The sequence below is a fragment of the Triturus cristatus genome, chromosome 7 (genome assembly GCF_964204655.1).
Source record: "Triturus cristatus chromosome 7, aTriCri1.1, whole genome shotgun sequence".
NCBI lineage: Eukaryota > Metazoa > Chordata > Amphibia > Caudata > Salamandridae > Triturus > Triturus cristatus.
The window spans coordinates 1,701,729,957-1,701,750,137 of NC_140590.1; the positions used below are offsets into that span (position 1 = coordinate 1,701,729,957).

Below are 20,181 nucleotides of genomic sequence, written 5' to 3' on the forward strand. Positions count from 1 at the left end.
CATTGAAGCACTGCATATCTCAATTGAAAGCAAAACCATCTAAAACCACATTTCTAAATTGAAAGGCACAACTACTAAAAAGCACATGTGGAAACAGCAACTCGTGTTGAAGTGGCTACTCAAAAATACATAAGTCTAAACAAATCATGACTAAAGAGCAACTATGATCAAAATACTCCATAGTAAAATTGAAAAACTCATCAAAAGTATATGATAATCACTTTAGAGCAAATAAAGACTGCATTCCCAAAATATATGTAGAAGCAATAACTCAGGTGCATCTAAAAATAGCTCATAGATATCTGGATACACATTTAAATGAATACACAAAATAAATGAATCAAGCTTTTGAATGCTCCTACTGCCTCTAATGGTTAAACTGGAAACTCTACTGCGAAACTCATATATTATAGCAAAAGCAACAGTTTTTTTTGTTTTTTCTCTTCAGTCTCTGACTCAGAAAATATCTACTCTGATTGCAGCAAAGCGTCTCTATTGGTCTCCATCCCTAAAAACAAAAACAGTCCTTCTGTGTGACAAAACACACAGCCGTCTCCCATCGCATCTGAACTTCACGTTGATAAAACAGTTCTGGCAAAGCACATCCTGTAGTTCCCTCTTTTGTTTTTTCTTCACTGTCACACAAGCAGTCACCCTGTGTGAAAGACACACAGCCTTCATGCATGTAAAGTCGGCCTCACGTGAAGGAAACAGTTCCACACTCTGCTGATCCCTCTTTGCTTGGAAAGAAGCAGTCCATCATGCTCTCCGGCATATATCTGCATCTGTATCTCCTTGACAAGGGAGGACCCCATCCAGTCTGGTCAGCCACAGGCATCAGCCGCCACCGTCTGGTCTGGCGATCACTCCAGGCTTGGGAGGGGAGGGGAGGGGGAAGGGGAGGAGGGAGGGGGGAGAGGGAGGGCCCCACTCACACAGGAGAAGGGAGTCCCACACACACGGGGGAACTGGGCAAATCTGAAAAAGAAACAAGCATCACTTTTCTTGCAAAAAACATTTTTCAAAAGCACACTTTTTCCGTCTTGCATTTCTACATCGCTCTCCTCTAGCTCTGGGGAATTATCAAAGAATTCTACCAACGCTTTAGCCACTGAATTCTTGGTAAAATCTATCTTTTTCTACACACAGCAAGAAGGGCTGGGGCAGTCTCCTTCTCTCACTTCTCTCACTGCAACCCTCACAGGTGCTGCCCCCTTCACAAATCTCTGCGGACACCAAATGGCCCCTAGCCAAACATAACAAGCAGAGACTTCTCTGCTGCCTCTAGCTCCCACCTTATCTCTTCAAGGGCGAAGTGCCCTGCACTCCTGCCAACTTTCGTCTACTGCTATCTGCTCTGCGACTCTCCTCATGGGGGGGGGGGGAGAAGGAAACCTGCGCCTTTGCAAGCCTCCCAAACATCTATCTCCAAGAAGCTGTCTCTGTCTACTGGGGAGAGGAGCTGGGATGACCCCTGCCGTAGGAATTCCTCCTCAGTCTTCACAGAAAGCCTGAGCTCTTCTCAGCGTTGCTGGATGATCTCATTGCAAGCCTCCCAAACATCAATCTCAAAGACGCTTTCAAATGACCCACTCCCAGAACAACTCTTTACATGTCTGAGAGGAAAAACAGCTTTAACCTCTCCTGACCTCCAGCAAAACTTCACATTCTTTAATCTAAAAATGCTCCCCCATTCTGTCTAACTAATTCAAGCAAATTCTTAACTGTCATTAGTCTATCACCTCATGAAAAAAAAAAACTGCTCTTGACATATCAAAAAGAAAAAAGCATTGGCAATATCAAAAGTCACATACCAAGTCCCATGCTACTTCTGTAACAATATCTGGGACAGCATCAGTCAAAGAAGGTATATGTTTGTCCAGTTCGCAATAATCAACTGTCATGCGCCAAGAATTATCACATTTGCACAGCAGCTACACAATTAGGGTCACCACCTCAATCTGTCAAGCCCTGCATGATCCCACTGATCCCTTCACGCCCATCAGGCATTCTGTACTGTTTCAAATGAATTTCCTTTGTATCATGGGGCACCTTCACTGGCGAATCTTGTGTTTCAAACTCCACCCCTTGATCTTCTATTAAATCCTGTGCAAACTGATTTTCTGTCTGTACATGCCACTTAATAACCATTGCTTCCGCCCATAGGCAAATCACATTTTCTCTAACACTGTTCTGTCCAGTATCTGAATTTAAAACTGACCATTTCTTTCCCTGCACTTTCCTGTAACTAAAAGGGGCACATTGCTCTTGAATTAACTCACCGTTGGTCCGTTTACTTTCCTGCACATTCCTTTCTGGCTGAAAAACCTCCTCAGAAGAATTAATTAAAACTGTCTGTGTAGCTCGTAGTCTGACTGCATTATCTGTTACATTTATCACATCTGAATCATTCTGGCTGGTCAAAGTAAACAGCTTCAGAGCCTGGTACACGTTTAATTCTGTCTTCACAGATATATTTTCAAACTGGGCATCAACTAGCTCTGTTTTCAACTCACTACGTTCTTTTAGCAAATGTTCACATGTTTGATGCATCTTAACCAACACATTTAAAATAACACCGCTGTCTCTGACTAAAATGTCATTAATCTCCTGCTGATTAACACCCTTCATCGCAACTCCGGAGTCTGTAATCTCGAAGGAGTCACATGTTCCAGAGTTATGCTCTGATAATTTACATTCACTTTGCAACTGAAAACATTTTATATGTATTCCTTAACAAACACTTGCAAGGGATCCAGCCCTTTCTGCCTAACGTAGCAAGCTATTTAAAGCACTTTTTACAAAACACACTTAAACACACACACCAATTCTAACTCAGCACAATTAGCTCACTTCACGAGCCAGCACACCATATGGGCTACCCCCATGCAAATAAATCAATAGATATCTAAGAGTCTGCTTTCAATTTCTAAAAAAAGAAAAGAAAGATATTTCTTCACCTTTTAAATCAACGTTCACATCCTGCCGACTATGCCAAAAATGTAATGACAAATTTAGATCTCCCCTGGACCAAGGAATGTACCGTCACTTTCCCAGAGAGAGAATATCAGTTCCAAACTTATGGAATATAACATATACACAGCACTTCCTAAGGTGGGCAAACTTTCAACACTCCCCCAAAGGCAAGGCAAGAAAACAATAATTTGCGCATCACTTGTCAGGAGCACAACTTCCTATAACACAATTACCTGCTAGAAGGGAATTCACCCATCCTTCTACAACATAATACTTGGCCAAGAAGAGTCCACACCTCCTGCTACAAGGAAAAGACGAATTGGTATATCTGGGATGTATTTATTAGTAAATAGCATCACACAGTAAGCCAAATGCACCTATCATAGCAGACTCTAACATATCAATAGTATGATTGAAACACCATCAAGGCAAATATATATGTAGAAATATATATATGTAAGGATATTAGAATCAGAAAATAAGAAGGAAAGGAAAGAATCAGTAAAGAATCAAGAGACAGTTAGTAGCAGAGACACCTCACCTACTGCTCCATCATTTCACCCCACTTCGTTCAAGGGGAGTCCATTGCTTGAACCGGGCGAAAGCTCAGAAGTGAGACCAGCCTCCACTCTTGCGTGACAGCACGTCTGCTCCACGGATGAACTTCCACCAGGCCAGTGTAGACTCCCCTTTTTAATACACATTCAAACACAGCGAAGCTTCTAGCAAGCCCCACCCCCTAGTTCTCATGAGAGCCCGCACCAGCCTGCTTCAAGGTCAGAGCAACGGTTGATCAGGCCCTTGCTATGACTACAAGACAGACCATGTACATTCCTCTGATAAGAACCAGTTCTCTCTAGTCAGTAAAGACAGGAGGAAAGCAAAACATGCCCTCTTCTTCGTGCAGGCACAGAAAATGGCTTCAGCATGAAAATGGAGTTAGTTAAGCCATGCACACAAAGGCCCAAAGCAAGATGGAATCAGAAAAGCAAGGATGAAATGAAACCATGTCAAAGGAGCACCTATAGTTCTCATCCACACAACTTACAAGCACCACTGTGCACACAGAAAAGTTTGAAGCAAGGTAAAGTCAGAAGGCAGAATGACATTAGACCATGTCAAAGCCAATAGGTCAAAGTCATAATTCACCTAACCCAAATAACATTATACACTTAATCCCTCAGTATACAACATTGAGCACATGTGTGCACCACCACCCACAACACTGCACCTCAACATCCCAAACCTTCTATTCTTGGAAAGACTATTCCACTAAAAGGCAGAATAAAAGCAGGCATATGCAAACCCATCCCACATTAAGGCTAAGGTAACATAACACACTTAAGTCAATACAAAATGGTGGTGGTTGAGGGTTTCATAGGGTGTCAGACCACAAAAGTGGCTCATTCACTACGTCCTCTACAATATTGGGGTTCATTATTAGTATGGTAAGTGCCAGGAAAGCCATAGAGAGTACATGGGCTGGAAACTCAACAACTCGAGTTCCACAGCATCACGATGGCTTCACTGAACACAGGAGGGTTTGGTACCAAACTACTTCTCTCAATAAATCCACACTGATGCCTGTATCGTACCATCTACCCAGAGGGCACCGCAGAGGTGCCCTCTGAAAAACTACTAACCCTGGTGTGGTCTGAGACCAGCTGTAGGCAGCCGGCCACCACCAGACATGTTTCTGGACTCCTGGGTAGAGAGCCCCTTCTCTCTGGGGCCAGAAACAATGCACATCTTGGGCAGAGGTGTCACATCTCCTCCCTCAGGATGATCCAGTGCTCAAAGAGGGAAAGCTTCAATGGCCTGCTGCCTCTATAATGTGATCCCCAGCCTCTGCTGCTCCAGCAGAGTGCAGCCCCTGGTTTGCACCCCTCTTTGGGTGGGAACACCGGTGGGAAAACTCAGAAGAATAGGAGATGTGCCCACCTCTGCAACTCCACCCCTACAGTGGAAGAGGCAAGGTGCAGCACATCTTTCAGTCCCGGCCATCTTGAAGACGGGAGACCCTTCCAATCAGGGATAGGTCTATGCGGCTCTCACAGCAGGGTGGCATAATAGAGGGAGTAGTCAACCCAGGTAAGGTTACCGTTGGCCCTACCTTCTAATTCCCTAAAATCCCCCTTAAACGTAGTATTTAGGTGGCTCCCCCAGACCTAGAAATAGATCAGTGAATACCTAATAAGGAAGAAGACAACCCTGCAGAGAAGACACAAGATGATGACTATCTTGGCCCTAGCCCTACCGGCTTGACTCCAGCTTCTGCGAACCTGCAACCAGTCTTGCAGCCAGTGACCTCTGAAAACCCTGTGAGGACTGCTGCCTTCGAAAAAGACTCAATCCTCCATAGTCAGCGGGCCAATCTGATCTCCTGCCCACTCTGCACCCAACGCCCACGGCCCGACTCTGAGTGGCTCACCTGTGCAGTGAAGTCTCAACAGCAATCCTGACCTTGTATTCAGCATTGGCTGACCTCTCCTGATCTCCATGGCAGCTCCTGCAGTGCGTATAAAGAGGATACCCCCGACCGCTACAGGCTCCGGTTAGAAGACTGTGACATTGAAATGCACTCCTGCACTCAAAGCCCCTAGACCTTGGTGAGCTGAACCGGCAATGCCCCTATGGCCCCCACACCTCTAATTACCTCCCTCCTGCAACCTCCAGTGCCATGCGTGCAGCCTGTTTGTCTTAAAAAGAATCCCCTTTGAAAAGCATAGAACGCCGATGTCGAAATTGCACCCTGTGACTCAGAGCTGGTTGGGGCCTATCTGGAACACAGGAACTGAGATCAATGTTGGGATGCCTGTATCAATGTGCTATGCTGTGCCTTTCTTTTCATCTTGCCATGCTTTATCTATATTGATACTCCTGTATGTATTTTAATGATACACAACTTGTGTCTCTTATGTTGTTTATTTTCATGAAACCAGCAATTAAAAAAGAACATCAAATGCCACTTGTGTACTGCAGCACCTATTGTGGCATTCAATATAATGGCAGTGGAAACTTGGCTTCAGGCCTCCCAGGACCACACAATAGGCCGAGCTGAATGGACAGAGATGACTCCTTGGAACTGAATAGAATATGCTCAGTGGGGGCTGTAGACATTCTATTGGCACCATATTGTCAAATTCTGCCTGACAGGTCTGTTGAGCAACATGTAACACTTTGGTACACTTGAAAGAGTAAGAACTGGATGCCAGAACAACTCTTGTGTATCTCCTGACTGGTTGCTGAAGGACACTTATTTTGCCCTGCCATACATCTGCCTCTGAGTTTGTTGTGGGCAGAGTACCTTCTTTAAACTGGATTTTAGTGTTAGATATGAGAGGACACCGGTGATTACCATAGTGCATTCCCCAATGCATCCAGAACCATTAGAGCCCTAGTTTAAAGCGGCTGAAGACTTTTGTCATCCTCAAAATTCTCTGCTGCGTGGCATTTTGAGACTGCTTGCAGTAATATAAATAGGAACTACTGAAAATATGGGTAGGGATGCCCATGAGAACTTTAACTCAGTTGGTTAAGGAGTGCCTAGGAGTTACCCCCACCCAATAACTGATGCCAGGCATAAATGTGGTATCACTAGACACCTGGACGGAACACTTTTTGGACCTGGGGAAGAATGGAAGAGGATTGAACTTTCTGGTACCTGAGAAGTCCTGAAGGGCTAGACCTGCTACCCATTGTTCCCAGGACAAAGAAGTTGGCACTAGGGGTCAGTTGGGTAACCTCCTCTGTGGCTCCAGGGACACAAGAAGCTGCAAGTGTCCCTTTCCCTGCAGTGCCCAGCTGACCAGGAGCAATTGTACCTCACTTGTGGCCTCTGCGGGAGCGAGTCCTGGCCCCCAAGTGCTGCCCCTGAGGTTCTGGGAGCCTTAGTAGCGACCCAGAGAAGCAGACCCAGAAGCCCTGAAAAGTTGAGGCCTAAAAAATAGAGCCCAGTAATGGCAGCCGCAACATTTCTCTATTTGTTGTGAGTAGCCAGTTACAGCCCTCGGTCCTGTGGGACTGGTCTTTTTCCTGCAAATCCAGTCAAGCACAATGCTTCATTTGCTGTTCTGTCTTGTGGGCCTCCCACAGAACTTCTTTGGAAGACCCGCAGCACTAGATAGCTCTAATTTGAACCTTAATTGCTTTAAAATAGCTGAAAAGGTTTACATCAAAATTCAAAAAGCATATTTTCTGAGCAAAGATCTAGTTTTCTGCGAATTTGATGTAATCCTGTATGGATAAATTGCATTTTGGGACCCTCCCTCCCCCTTTGTCTCAGCCCCTGTTTGATAGATCACCTTGAAACTTTACAGGAAGGAGCAGAGGTGGATGAACATTTTTATTTGCAAGTTTTGTTAAGATATATAATATGTGTGTATGCTAAGCACAAATAGGGAGCCCTAGGTAGTTCTCAGTATTAGGTGTTAAGCAGCCACAACATCGGACATTCAATTTTTGCTTACTTCAAATGTCTGTTTTTCTAGCAAAGCATATAGCATCCAATATTGCTTTTACTTATTCTAGGTTGGCTTGAGTTGTATTTTACCGATCCACAGCCGTAACACTGTGCCTGGAAGCCAGGCATCCCAGTACTGTTGCAGCCGTTGTGGAGATTAAGCAAGCTATTGGTTGCAGAGTGGGACCCATGATTAGAATAGGCACCGAGGCAAGAATTATCAGGTCCGAGGAAATTGAGCCCAAGACCCGCCAAAGCAGGAATTGAACCCTGGTCCCGGGCCAGGGTTCAATTCAATTCAATTCCCAAACCATTCCCTAACCATTGAGCCACACTTCTCCACCCGGACCAATGCAACTTTATCCCCCACTATTCAACTCTATGCCAAACTGCTGGCTGCTGCACATACTTGGCCACCTGGTCCACCTGGATCAAAGTGGCTTTATCCCCACCGTAGCACTTGACACTCTTTCCGTAGAGTCCACCTGGCTCTGGCACGATTTAAGCAGTTACAGTGCGCTACAGCATTGATGCTGCTTAACATTGAAAAGTCGTTTGATTTCCTGGATTTGGACTTCCTTCGGGAAGTTCTGGCCATGCTTGGTCTGAGATCCCGGTATCGCACCTATGCCTCAGACTTGAATGCAAGTAAATGACATGATCTTCCTCAGATTCCCCATTCATTGGGTCACTAGACATGGGTGCCCCCATCCCCGCTCCTCTTCACCCAGGCTATCAAATCCCTTGCCTCATGGATATGCTGTGACGCCCATGAAAAGGGATTTGACTGGCGTATTGCACTGGAAGATAGGATAGCCTTGTATGCAGACGATGACCTCCTGTTCATAGCTCACTCAGCCAAAACTGGGCCCCTCCTTGTCTCCATCCTTGACGTACATGTGGAGGAATCGGTACTGAAGGTAAATTGCCCAAATCACTCTTGAACCCCCTAAGAGGGGAAAGGAATGACAAGGCTTGGCATACTACCATGTCAATCTGGCACCTAAGCTTTTGGTTCGTGGGATTTCAGAAGACCTGGGAGCCGGACCTTGCCTGAAGCCTAAGTCTCAACCCCTCACCCGCTCAATTCAAGCAGACCTCTAAAGCTGGGCTAAATTGCCTCTCAATGTGCTGGGCAGGGTGGCCCTCTATAAAATGATGGTCCTCCCATGGCTCTTTACGTCCTTCAGAGCAATTTCATCTCTCCCTCCAACCCCTGGTTTGCTGCCTTAACCTCCCAGGCACGGAAATTTCTCTGGGCTGACAAGCCCCCCATGGATCTCCTATGATAAATGTGTTAATTCTGACTATGATAGGAGTTTAGCCATGGCTGACATCTGTATGCACTACTGGACAGGGCACATTCTAGTAGTAAAACTCTGGGGTTGGAAGGATTTGGCCTTTAGGGTGGAGCTATCACTGATCGGGCTCTATAGTCTTGTCGGTATGCTATATGGCTCACTGGTCTGCCGCTCGCTGCAAGAGATCATCAAAACTGTTTTCCTGACTTGGAGAGCGGGGCTGCCCAGGACTGCGTGGGACCAACGGGTGACCCTGGAAACCCCCATAAGGGTGGGCAGATAGCTGGATTGGGTGGCTCGCCTCGAGGACTTCAGAGGGTGGGACAACATTGACACCTCCTAGCTGGGGGAGTTGGGGTGGGTGACCACATGAAAGGCTTGCAGGCCCTCCAAACAGAATGAAGTCTCCCTCCACAATTCTTCTGATACCTCCAACTCTGACATGCACTCTCAGGATACCAGGAGGCGCTGGCGGATCCCCTATGTCTGAACCCCCTGGAAGCTCGGATACTCATGGGTCCACTGACCACGGGAGGAATCTCTCAGACATACAAAGCCCTGGTTATTTCCTCACCATATTAACTGGCACCAGTGAGAGTAATGTGGGAGCGGTGGCTGGCCCTTTTGGAAGAGGTGGAGCAGAGAGAGACATGTATGGTGCATCACACTTATTCTATCTCTGCCCAACTATGCGCTTTCAATTGAATTATCTGCATGCAGCTACTACATGCCCAGGCGTCTGTGGAGAGACTGTAAACTTCCGATTCTTGCATGCATTGGTTGTCGGGAAATGTTGGCAATTTCAATCAAATGGCTTGGAAGTGCCCCATTATACAGCAATACTGGCTATCCATATTTACAATCCTGACAGTGGTTCTGGGCATGAACCAGGCTCCCCCAAATTTGAGCTGCCAGGACTTGTGGAACAAAGAGAGATGCACTCTGGTAGGGGTGGGGCTTGGTATATTACTATCAAAAAGTGATGTGGTCAAATACTGGAAATCACCATAGGATCCACCATTGAAAGAATGGATGGTGAGCATGGACCAATCAGCAAAGCTGGAAGAACCCTTTTAATTACCCCAAGAATGCCCCCATAAGCATCACAACATATGGGATTAATGGTGGGCATACTAGGGACTGGGTACTGCACACGAATGCTCTCCAAAGAATTGAATGGGCTGAGTGTGGGCAACTGCTGATGAAGCAACTGGGACCCTCTGCGTGGGTCTGCAATTTTCTGTGTTTTTATCAAAACTAATAAAGTGTTGTTATCAAAAAGGCTTTTCACTTTTTTTTTTTAGATCAGCGTGGATGGTATTGGGCTTAACATATGGTTAAATTATTTGCTAGAAAAACAGCATTTGAGGTGGGCAGTTTTCACTTGGTGGATCAGTTTCATAACACTAAGAATCCCAAAGGGGCCTTTGGAGCAGTAGTAATATGCAGCTCTACTGTAGTACAGTCTTTTTTATCATGTTACCCATTACCAGTGCAGTACTGGTGAGATAATCTGATAGGGGTGTGAGGGGAGAGGAAGACTGGTGGAAAATGTAAATCTTCCAAGTGGAAATATGACAAGAGATAACGAGAGATGACAGGAGAAAAATGAGACAGGTATTGAGTGACTTAGCAGTGTGAGGGAATGTCAGGTTGATAGCTAGACAGAGAGAACACGGAAGACATCGAGAGAGACAGGTAGCGAGAGTACTAGAGACAGGGAAAAAGACTAAAAGTGTTGGTAAATGAGATGTAGGGCTAGGTGTTGAGGAAGTAATTTGTAGTAAGGGAGATGTCATGAGAAAGAGGCAGTGAGAAGAGAGGGGAGGAGACTGTCAAAAAGGAATTTGTTGAGACAGTGAGGGAGGAGTCAGCAAAAAAGAGATATCAGGACAAATCAATTGCCAGCGAGGAACAGGGCGATAGCGACAGTGACGGAGAGAGCAATAGGAAGTAAGGGGGATGAATAGCAACAAGGGGATATTGACATTAGAGATAATGCTTAATGATGCTGTACAACATGTATCATGTTTGTGGTTAAGGAATCAATAACATATTTACAGTACAAATATTGATATCGTATGAGCTTTGCGATTAAACTATAAGGAAATAAACACAAAAATGCCTAGTGTCTAATTTCTGAGTATTTACCTATTCTTGCAATTTTCTGTGGTTGAAAATAATCAAAACATTATAGTGACAAAAAACACAATATGGTTTTATTAGCTAGAGTAGGGATCTCTGTGATACTTGAAAATTGGCCTTGACACGTCTTATGTTACAGGTATGCCGGGAGCCGCAACGTATCCAACATGGTGCTCATCGAGGTGAAGATGCTGTCAGGATATATACCTGATAGTAACACTGAGATAAAGGTAATGGACCCCCCCACTTTCCTCTCAACCTCTGTGGGATTTCCTCCCCTGACCACCATCACTGTAAGAATTGTGGGAGGGGAGTGAATCTGTATTTGTGAGAATTAAGAAGGCACAAAATGAGCTCATGGAGAGCACGCCTGGTACAATAGGAAACTTCTTGGAAAAGGCAAAATCAAGGTGGCACTGGTAAAAATGCAGTACCTTTATAACAGGCAGGCAACAAAGGTGCTTTGTTTCAAAAAGTCGGCGATTCAGATTAAAATATAAATCAATACATATTTAAAGATGCAGGCTATGCCTGGGCAGAAGGTGTTGCAAGAGGTATGGGAAAAGATTGACCAGATGAGTGGTAACTTTTTCTGTCTTGCTTGATTTCCATTAGCATATGTAGTTAAAAGACGAGAGCCTAAAGGCCATTACTCTCTTGGTCTGCTTTCTTTGGGTATAGGATTCTGATGTACTGTCCACCACACTCCTTTTCCCAGAAGCAAGGTGACTGAAGGAACAACAGACTGTGTCCCCAGGAGTCCATCTTCTATGCTCGATACCCACCAAATGCATTCCAAAGCAGTTGCAGAGATGATGGAGTAGTGTAAGATAGACATACATGCGTGACTCAAAGGAAGAGTTCACTGATTCGTGTATACCAGGAAATACATTAGTCCTCTTCTTCTCCCATTCCTGCCAGCATTTACTAACTGTTCTAGAATGATATTGAATGACGAACTTGAAGGAGGCCTGGATACCCGCTCCAGCTAAATAAACACCCAAAGATCTTCTTTAGAGATAGCCACTGTTGATGCGGAGAAGGTAGAAGATATGAACTCACAAATGAGTTCCAGAAAATCAAGTACTGTCATGACTTGCAGAGTTCCCTCTAAAACACCTTGAACAAATCCCAAGAAGAATGGAAAACACAACAAAGTGAGGTGGAGGACAATGACTGATAAGACTATGAGAAGAAGAACCCTACAATGAGCTCATGATGTCGGCCTTCCTTCTCTATCTGTCTCACTACACTTCCACAACCGCGTTATGATGATTGCCTTGTTTCCCCTTCGTTCACTTCCCAGTGCATCTAAAGAACTTAGCAATATCCATCAGTCTATTCAATGGTCCCGGGGTTAAAAGAAGGCAACAGGAGATATGCTGAATGGAAGACTCAGACCAAGTGCGGTGTTTGCTGAAAAGGTGCTGGCTCCCACGACTTCTCCAAAGCTTCATATCCTCTCCATGCAATGAGACATTGCAATTGGCTGCTACATAACCTGGATTCTAAAACCACATTGACCTCATGTAGTTGACCCTTAACTATGACCATGGGAGGAGGGTACCTTCATGCCTGTAGGTTTCACTCTGAATAAGTTTAAAATAGGGTAAATGAATCAGTAAGCCAGCAGTACAAGTTTAACTGTCACCTTACCTGTAGCTGTATTCACAAAAAGGAACACAAAATAGGTTTTCAAGTTAGGGAAGACTTCAGAAAGTACAAATGCGCAGTTGATAGCCAGCTCTTATTCCCAACTGAATATGAAAGAGGCTGGTAATCATTTACTGCCTGCAAATCTATGTTACTGTGACATAACTAACATATGGTTAAACATTTCTGAACTACTTACAATATGCAAGGTGGTGAGACATCTCAGCACTGAAGGCACAGAGGCAGGCATGAACTGGGAGGGTCAAATGAAAGGATTGAACTCAAATGTTTCAAGGACAGGCAAATACCCGGTAATTGTATGCAGAAAAACTCTGCAAGTGGCATCCTCTGCACTCAAAACGCCAAGGGCCATAATATTCAAAGTGCCCCGGGGGCAAAAAAAGACATGCTTACCTGTTTCTTCCCCCTTAGGGGCACTTTGATATTGAAGAAGAAGCTGCAGACACTTGTACTTGGACTTCTGTAATTTAGATTGTGCCGGCACTACATGTGCGCCAGTATGACCTCTTAGGGCATTCCCTCTGTTGCATAGAGGCTTAGCCCAATAGAAATGAAGGCGCACTTTGCCTATTTTTCAGTACTTTATTATTGACATGGGTACAGGGGCACAGGAGCTGCGAGGATGCACTCTGACTATGTGCCACAAAGAGGCAGCACAAAGTCTGAGCGTCCCCCGAGGACTTCGTTCAGACTCTCCATCTGCCCATCTCCTTGCAGATGGTAACTTTTCGATTTAAAGTTAATGGTAACAAGGTGGCCATGAATTGTGCAATACGATCTGTCACTATAATTTCAGGCAGACCATGTAGTCGCACAATGTTCTTGAGGACATGTTGTGCCCATTCAGGGTAGGTTGGTGATTTTCTTAAGGAATAAAATGTGTCAATTTGGCGTAGTAATACACTACCACAAATAAGATGGTACTATTACTTGAAGGAGGCAGATCCTAAATGAAATATTTAGATATATGGGACCAAGGTTGTTTTGAGAGTCAAAATGTAACAATTGGTGGACCAAATGCTCAACAATGCCAAGCACTCACCCCAGTCAGAGATCTGGGCCTAAATTCATTGTTTTTTGCACGCCAAGCCATTCCAGCAGGGCCGGCTTTAGTGCTGGTGGCGCCCTGTACGACAATGTTTGTTGGCGCCCCCCCCAATGACCACCTCCACCACAGATTCTCTCACTAGCACCCTTTAACAGTGACTCGGGGGCTATTATCAAGGATGGCGTTAAAATTATCACCGGTTTAACGGCAGAAAACTGCTGCTAAAGTGGGCTTGATAATGTGCCCTGGAGAATTCCAATAGAAGCCCATGTTCACTCCAGAACATGGACTTCTATTGGAATTCTCAAGGGCATATTATCAAGCCCATTATCGCCGCTTTAGCGGCAGTTTTCTGCCGCTAAACCAGTGATGATCTTTAACGCCGTCCTGGATAATACGGCCCCCAAGTCTCCATAACCACTCTCTCTCAGATGCATTGAATTAGTTATATAGCGCCACTCATACCAGTGTAGGGTGTCCGAGCACTTTGCATCACATACACATTACGCAGAGGTAATCAATCATACCTGTGTTAATCAGTGTTTAGGAAATGTTACACAAGCCAAAGGACTAAGGGGCATATTAACTGGCCCCACATAGCGGTAGAAATATTATCGCCGGCTATCGCTGAAATGATTGCCATGATAACGCTATATATACAATACATAGCGCTATGGCGATAATATTTCAGCGATAGCGGTGTCTACCATGGAACATCGCTGGTTTTCTGGCGATGTTCAATGGAAAACAGCGATAACATTGCTGATACGACCCTCCACCTACCATAATTAGTATGCCTTAGTCTGGAATTTAACAGACGTTAAATTCCAGCGTTAAGGCCAAAGTAGCGCGATTTTTTTAATCGCTGCACCTCCTTGTTAATATCGCGAAGCTGCCTTCGCGATATTTTCATGTGTTGTTTTCACAGCCACGCCTCCTTTGCATCTCATTAGCGATGCGAGGCGAGGCTGTGAAAAAACGGGCTCTACATCAAAGAAACACGCGGTAGCGTGTCCTTGATGATATTGCGATATAATTATTGCCGCTTATCGCCCGAAAACGGACGCTAAAGCGGCGATGATTATATCTCCAGCCCTTGCTAATATGCCCCTAAAAGTGAAGGAGTCACATGTCATCCATACTGGTAGGCAGTATAGTTTAAGAGTGATTGGTGTGGAGAAGCACAAAATCGGAGTCGAAAAAGAAACAGCATAGTTGGGAGTTTTCTTTAATAATAATAATGTATACTTTGCAGTGTGTATGCAGTTCTAGGATGAAAGTTAATAGCTCACTATTCTATATTAGAACTTTAAGTTATAAATTGCAAGTAACAAAAAAGATGTCTCTTTTGAAGCAGTAACCTGCTGATCTGTTTACATCAAACGCACCCTGTAATCTACTTGGTACACGTTCTTTGCAGCAGGCATATTAACCCTCTGCACTAACTTCACCGAAGTCAAAACCTCAACTATACAAAATGCTCATCTCTCTCCAGGAAGATAATTAATTACAAAAGTTTTCTTGACATTTATGTGAGGCCTGGTAATTGCCGGGGAAAGAAACGCTGCAGCAGGTGCTTCAAAAGCATAATAAACTTTCAAACACAGCGCCCCCAGGAAGCCAGCACCCGGTGCGGTGGCACCGGTCGCACCGCCCTAAAGCCGACCCTGCATTCCAGTTTAGACCCAGCCATATGCAAATCAGTCTTGATCCTGCTCCCCATGGAAATAGTCCAGCCGAACTGCCAGGCCAGGTCCTCCCTGGACCAGAAACAAGCATCCTAAGATCAGTTTTGGGACACCAACCCAGAGATATACGATGGGTGGTACTAGAAAAGGTACTAGGTGATCAGTACAATATGGAGAACAGACTTATCACAAAGGAAGCCAGTTGGATCTATCAAGAGGGGGCAGACCAACAGGGGTTGAATGACCTTATAGAGTGGAACAAAGTGGCACCATTCTAGGCAAGCGTGGGTAGAAGAAATCATTTGTAATGTGCCTTCGTTTGCCCTCAGCCATTTAAGGATGGGGAATGGAGGGCCCGATTCACAGAACTAACTTAAGCCAAAATCCTAAACTTACTACCATTTTCGTATTCACAGAAGGCACTTACTCATTTTGGTATTCACAGAAGACACTTACTCACTTCGGTATTCACAGAAGTTAGGAGTCCTAACTTTAGGACTCCTAAATGCCTTCTGTGAATACCGAAAGTTTTAAAATTAGGATGTTTCTCAGTTTAGGAGTCCTAAAGTTAGGACTCCTAACTTTACTACTACTAAACTGAGAAAAATCCTAATTTTAAGGCTTTCGGTATTCACAGAAGGCATTTAGGAGTCCTACAGTTAGGAGTTCTGACTTTACTACTACTAAATTGAGAAAAATCCTAATTTTAAGACTTTCGGTATTCACAGAAGGCATTTAGGAGTCCTAAAGTTAGGAGTCCTAACTTTACTACTATTAAATTGAGAAAAATCCTAATTTTAAGACTTTCGGTATTCACAGAAGGCATTTAGGAGTCCTAAAGTTAGGAGTCCTAACTATACTACTACTAAACTGAGAAAAATCCTAATTTTAAGACTTTCGGTATTCACAGAAGGCATTTAGGAGTCCTAAAGTTAGGACTCCTAACTTCTGTGAATACCGAAATGAGTAAGTGCCTTCTGTGAATACCAAAATGGTAGTAAGTTTAGGATTTTGTCTTAAATTAGTTCTGTGAATCGGGCCCGGAGAATTTAGCTTTTTGTGCTCTCCTGTACCCAGGTTTTCTCTCCCTAAATACTTTACACCTGAATGAGAGGCTCCCGGTTAAAAAACAGCATTTAAAAACAGCGAGAATATATCCAACATGATGAGCGTAACTCTTGTGAGTTTACAAAAACCTATTTATATCATGTACACCCACAAGAGGAATGTGAACCCTCTTATATTGGACAATCAAATAGGAGATGAGAATATGTCTGGTTTTTGTGTTAGTTTTTTGTCACAGTTTGGCTTTAAAGTATAATCGCTACACTCTTTTTACTCCCTACAAATATGTGTGACAGGCTATTTTATACATTCCAAGATGGCCACCGTTGTAGTATGAGTGTTTGTATACAAGGGTCTTGACCGGAAGTAGGGCGTGACTTACGAGCCGGCTCCACCGCACACTGTCCGTGATAAAGAGCCCTCCAGGCAGATGCATACAAGGGACTGAGCGTTGGCCGGACACCCCCTGATATATCGGTAAGAAAGGGCCTTTGAAAAGGGAAACTTACGGTAGACTGAGGCTTTATTGTCGATTATGGGAGACGCCTGGGAGTAAACATGAATAAGAAGAGGGATAGCTTGTCCGGGTCAAACAAGTTGCTCGCAATTCCCGCTCTAGCGGCTCATAGTAACGATAGAGTGACATTCAGTAATTTTATGATGAGTAGGGGCTCGCTCGTGCATATAAAATCTAGAGGGGGTCCCGCTGATATTTTACGCTATGTTGTTTTTGAAAACAGACAGAACCCCATATAAGGGGTGCTATATACTTGTATGGGGAACACACAGCAAATAGACCAATTATGTGGACTATAGTGAGGTATGTAGCAAGAGACACTACACTTGAGTAGGGTTGACTGCACTACATATATAGAGGGAACGAGTTCCTAAACTACTTCTATTTTTTCTGCACAGACTGACTAATTGCAGTGACAGATACGGGAGCTTAATTACAGTTTACATACCGAGGTTGCAGGTATGCCGTGGAGGGGCAACCAACCGGTAATAATATCATATGTGATACCTTTGATTCCCCAGAGAGATATTTTTATTTGTTGTGGGTTCTGGAATGTGTTGGTGAAATGTGGTGTGCTGACTCTTGCAGGTACAATAAACGGAGAAAAGAGGTGCAGTGAGGACGCTGACCCTAACCCTGACGAAATTGCCATAAAATTTGCAAGGCAATGAAACATGTTGGTTTTAACTGAGCAGACACACAGCAAGGAATACATTAATATAGCTAGTGTGCCTAGCTCGTTTTTAAATTAAGGCACATCGGGTTTCTATGCTAGATCCCGGTCTTCCTTAAAGAGTCACCTGTAGTATTCATGTCACAATTTTTGGTTCATTTTTCCTCACTATCTAATTATTTTTTCAAGTTGGCAGATGCTAATGTTGAGAACCTGAGGACACAGGCGAGTACCAGCCTGTAACCTCCCTTGGTGTTACTCCCGTGAGGCACTGCCAACTTTTCCTCACCTTTCTCCTCAACTTTTTTCCTCAACTTGTCTCTCCTTCTCGTTCACCCGCACATTGGTGGGAGACCATGCACAAGTAGACAACATATACCACAGTTACAAGTAGTGATTTAGGTCACTGTATGGCAGAAGTAAGATTTGGATTCTCTGCCATGACACACAAAGTTGTGTGTCGTCTTTAAAAATATATGGTGAACGTTGATATTCGTTCACACAATAAGATGTAACAGGTCTATTGTTGAGGTGAAGCATCACCGTCATCAGCCAGGATAGCTTGAATCCAGCGAACATGGCAAGCACAGGACCCACGTCTGGACATACCCGTCCGTCTTAAGGTGACAAATGCAAAAAGAATACTTGAAGGGCGGAATGCTGAACACTCACCCCAGTCAGTGATCTGGGCCCAAAGCCATTGTTTTTTTGCTCACCGCTCCATTCCAGTTTCTATAGGTGACACATTAATTTACATACACAAAATTCCAGAAAAGGAGGTCTTGCGTTCTTCTATATCCAGCATGCCCTAATATTGGAGGGGGTGACTCCACACTAACACCTGCTCATTTAAGGGCTTTTTAGGCACATCCTGATCTACTGCCTCCTGTTGTCATCACAGACCTTCATCCACTTCTTTCTCAAATTTAGACTGTAGGAGTTAGATGATAGGAGGACCTTTTCCTTCCACCTCTTCCCGAATCCAGTGCCTGAATAAAGCACTTGTCTTCCTATGTCTCTTCCCTGGTCTATTATTGATAAAAGGAAAATTGGGAAAAGAAGATACTGTCTGGAATGCCTATCATTTGAATACTTAGGGCCTGATTATGAGGCAGGGGGTATTGAATTATCTCATGAAATTCTGCTCCACCTGACTCTAAGTAGTTAGATTTTCCCACACCTATTTTTTTCCAGATGTAGGAGAACCTGACTCAATTTTTTCTGACTGGTAAAACCAAGTGGAAATATCCTGAGACTTTCGCTTCTGTTGTAGCCAGGTCTTATTCAGTTGTCTTTCTGACTTAGGGAACCTACAATGCTCCCCTGCCATAAATTACTCTCCATCCCCTAATCTTCTCAATACCACCCTCCCTCCCCAACACCACCCACAGGGTAAACATACATTTGTGCTTGGAGCATGCCTTAAATCCCCATGGAATGACAAATTCTATTTGGTTTTATGGCCGGAAAATCAGTCCCACATGGTAATTCCCCATTCCTTAAGATTTTACTCATAATTGCATGGTACTGGTGCGACATTACCACAAAGCCATTAACCCAGTATTGTGCAACTTATAATCGGGGCCTTAGTGAACTATCAGAGGCTGAGGTTTTTATGGTCTCTCAATTCCATGATCATACATGGGAACCCTTTCAAGTAATTTCTCCAGTGCCCAAATGTCTCCTTCCTGGCTAACAACTCTTTGTCAAGTGTAGAATTGTTGTGCTCTATTCATGTCAAGTTATAGGAGTAGTAAATCACCAGGTGATAGGTGTGAGTTAGAAGGTGAAATTGTGATAAAATAGCCCCAAGAAACTGTGGTTGCCTGCATTGTCACTAAAAATTCTTGTTGACAATCAGGTGGTCATAATACAGGACTGGAAGTGATGACTCATTTCAAATAAAATCATTCTGTTGTTCTTAGCTCCCCCACACCAATACATGGTCAGAGGTCTGCATCAGATTTCAGTATAAAGAAAATGGGAGTCACATCTGGAGACACTGAGGGCCTGATAAAATCCTTCTCCAGATAGATTTCCAGCCAAGAAACACCTCCTATTTTGGTGTTAAAGGTAAGATCTAGGGACCACATCAATGGAATGGTTATGATCACAACGAGACAGAAGGGAGTCTGCTGTTTTTTTATTACTAAATGCATCTGCATATTCTTTGTATGTAGATAGGACAGTTACTTCTGCACTTTCAGTAGTAAGAGCTATACTCGTTAAATCTTGAGTTAATCATATTACCTCTTGGGGTATGCAATGCAAAGCACAATGAAACAACGAGCACTTAATACCTCCACTCAAATACCTCACAGGATTATGGGGCCCTAACTAAGAAGTTCCCAAGACTACAGAAAAAGCGATGTGTCACTAACCTCTAATACTGAAGTGTCTCTTTGGCATGCAGAGTGACCATCACCAGTACTTTTGGCTCACAGTTCACATCACCAGCTGTGTAGCTTTCGCCACTGTCTACACGACTGTGCTCACGGATAAACTGCAGACTATTGTAGGAGTCAACCTATCACAGTTGCATTACGCTATGGTCCGGGCATCATTCTTCGAATCGGGACCTTTGTAACTCTAGTTCTCCATAACGTGTCAAGGCTACGTGGACCACTTACGA

The 20,181-nt window shown here is 44.1% G+C and overlaps 1 protein-coding gene across 1 annotated transcript in view; it reads left to right on the plus strand.

The window, feature by feature from the left end:
* LOC146812812 (alpha-2-macroglobulin-like protein 1) overlaps positions 1-20,181 on the plus strand; it is a 761,857-nt gene that overhangs the window by 668,619 nt on the left and 73,057 nt on the right. The window contains exon 32 of the mRNA XM_085615204.1: positions 11,024-11,114. Within this exon, the coding sequence (XP_085471330.1) occupies positions 11,024-11,114 (91 nt within the window). The remainder of the gene's footprint in view (positions 1-11,023; positions 11,115-20,181) is intronic.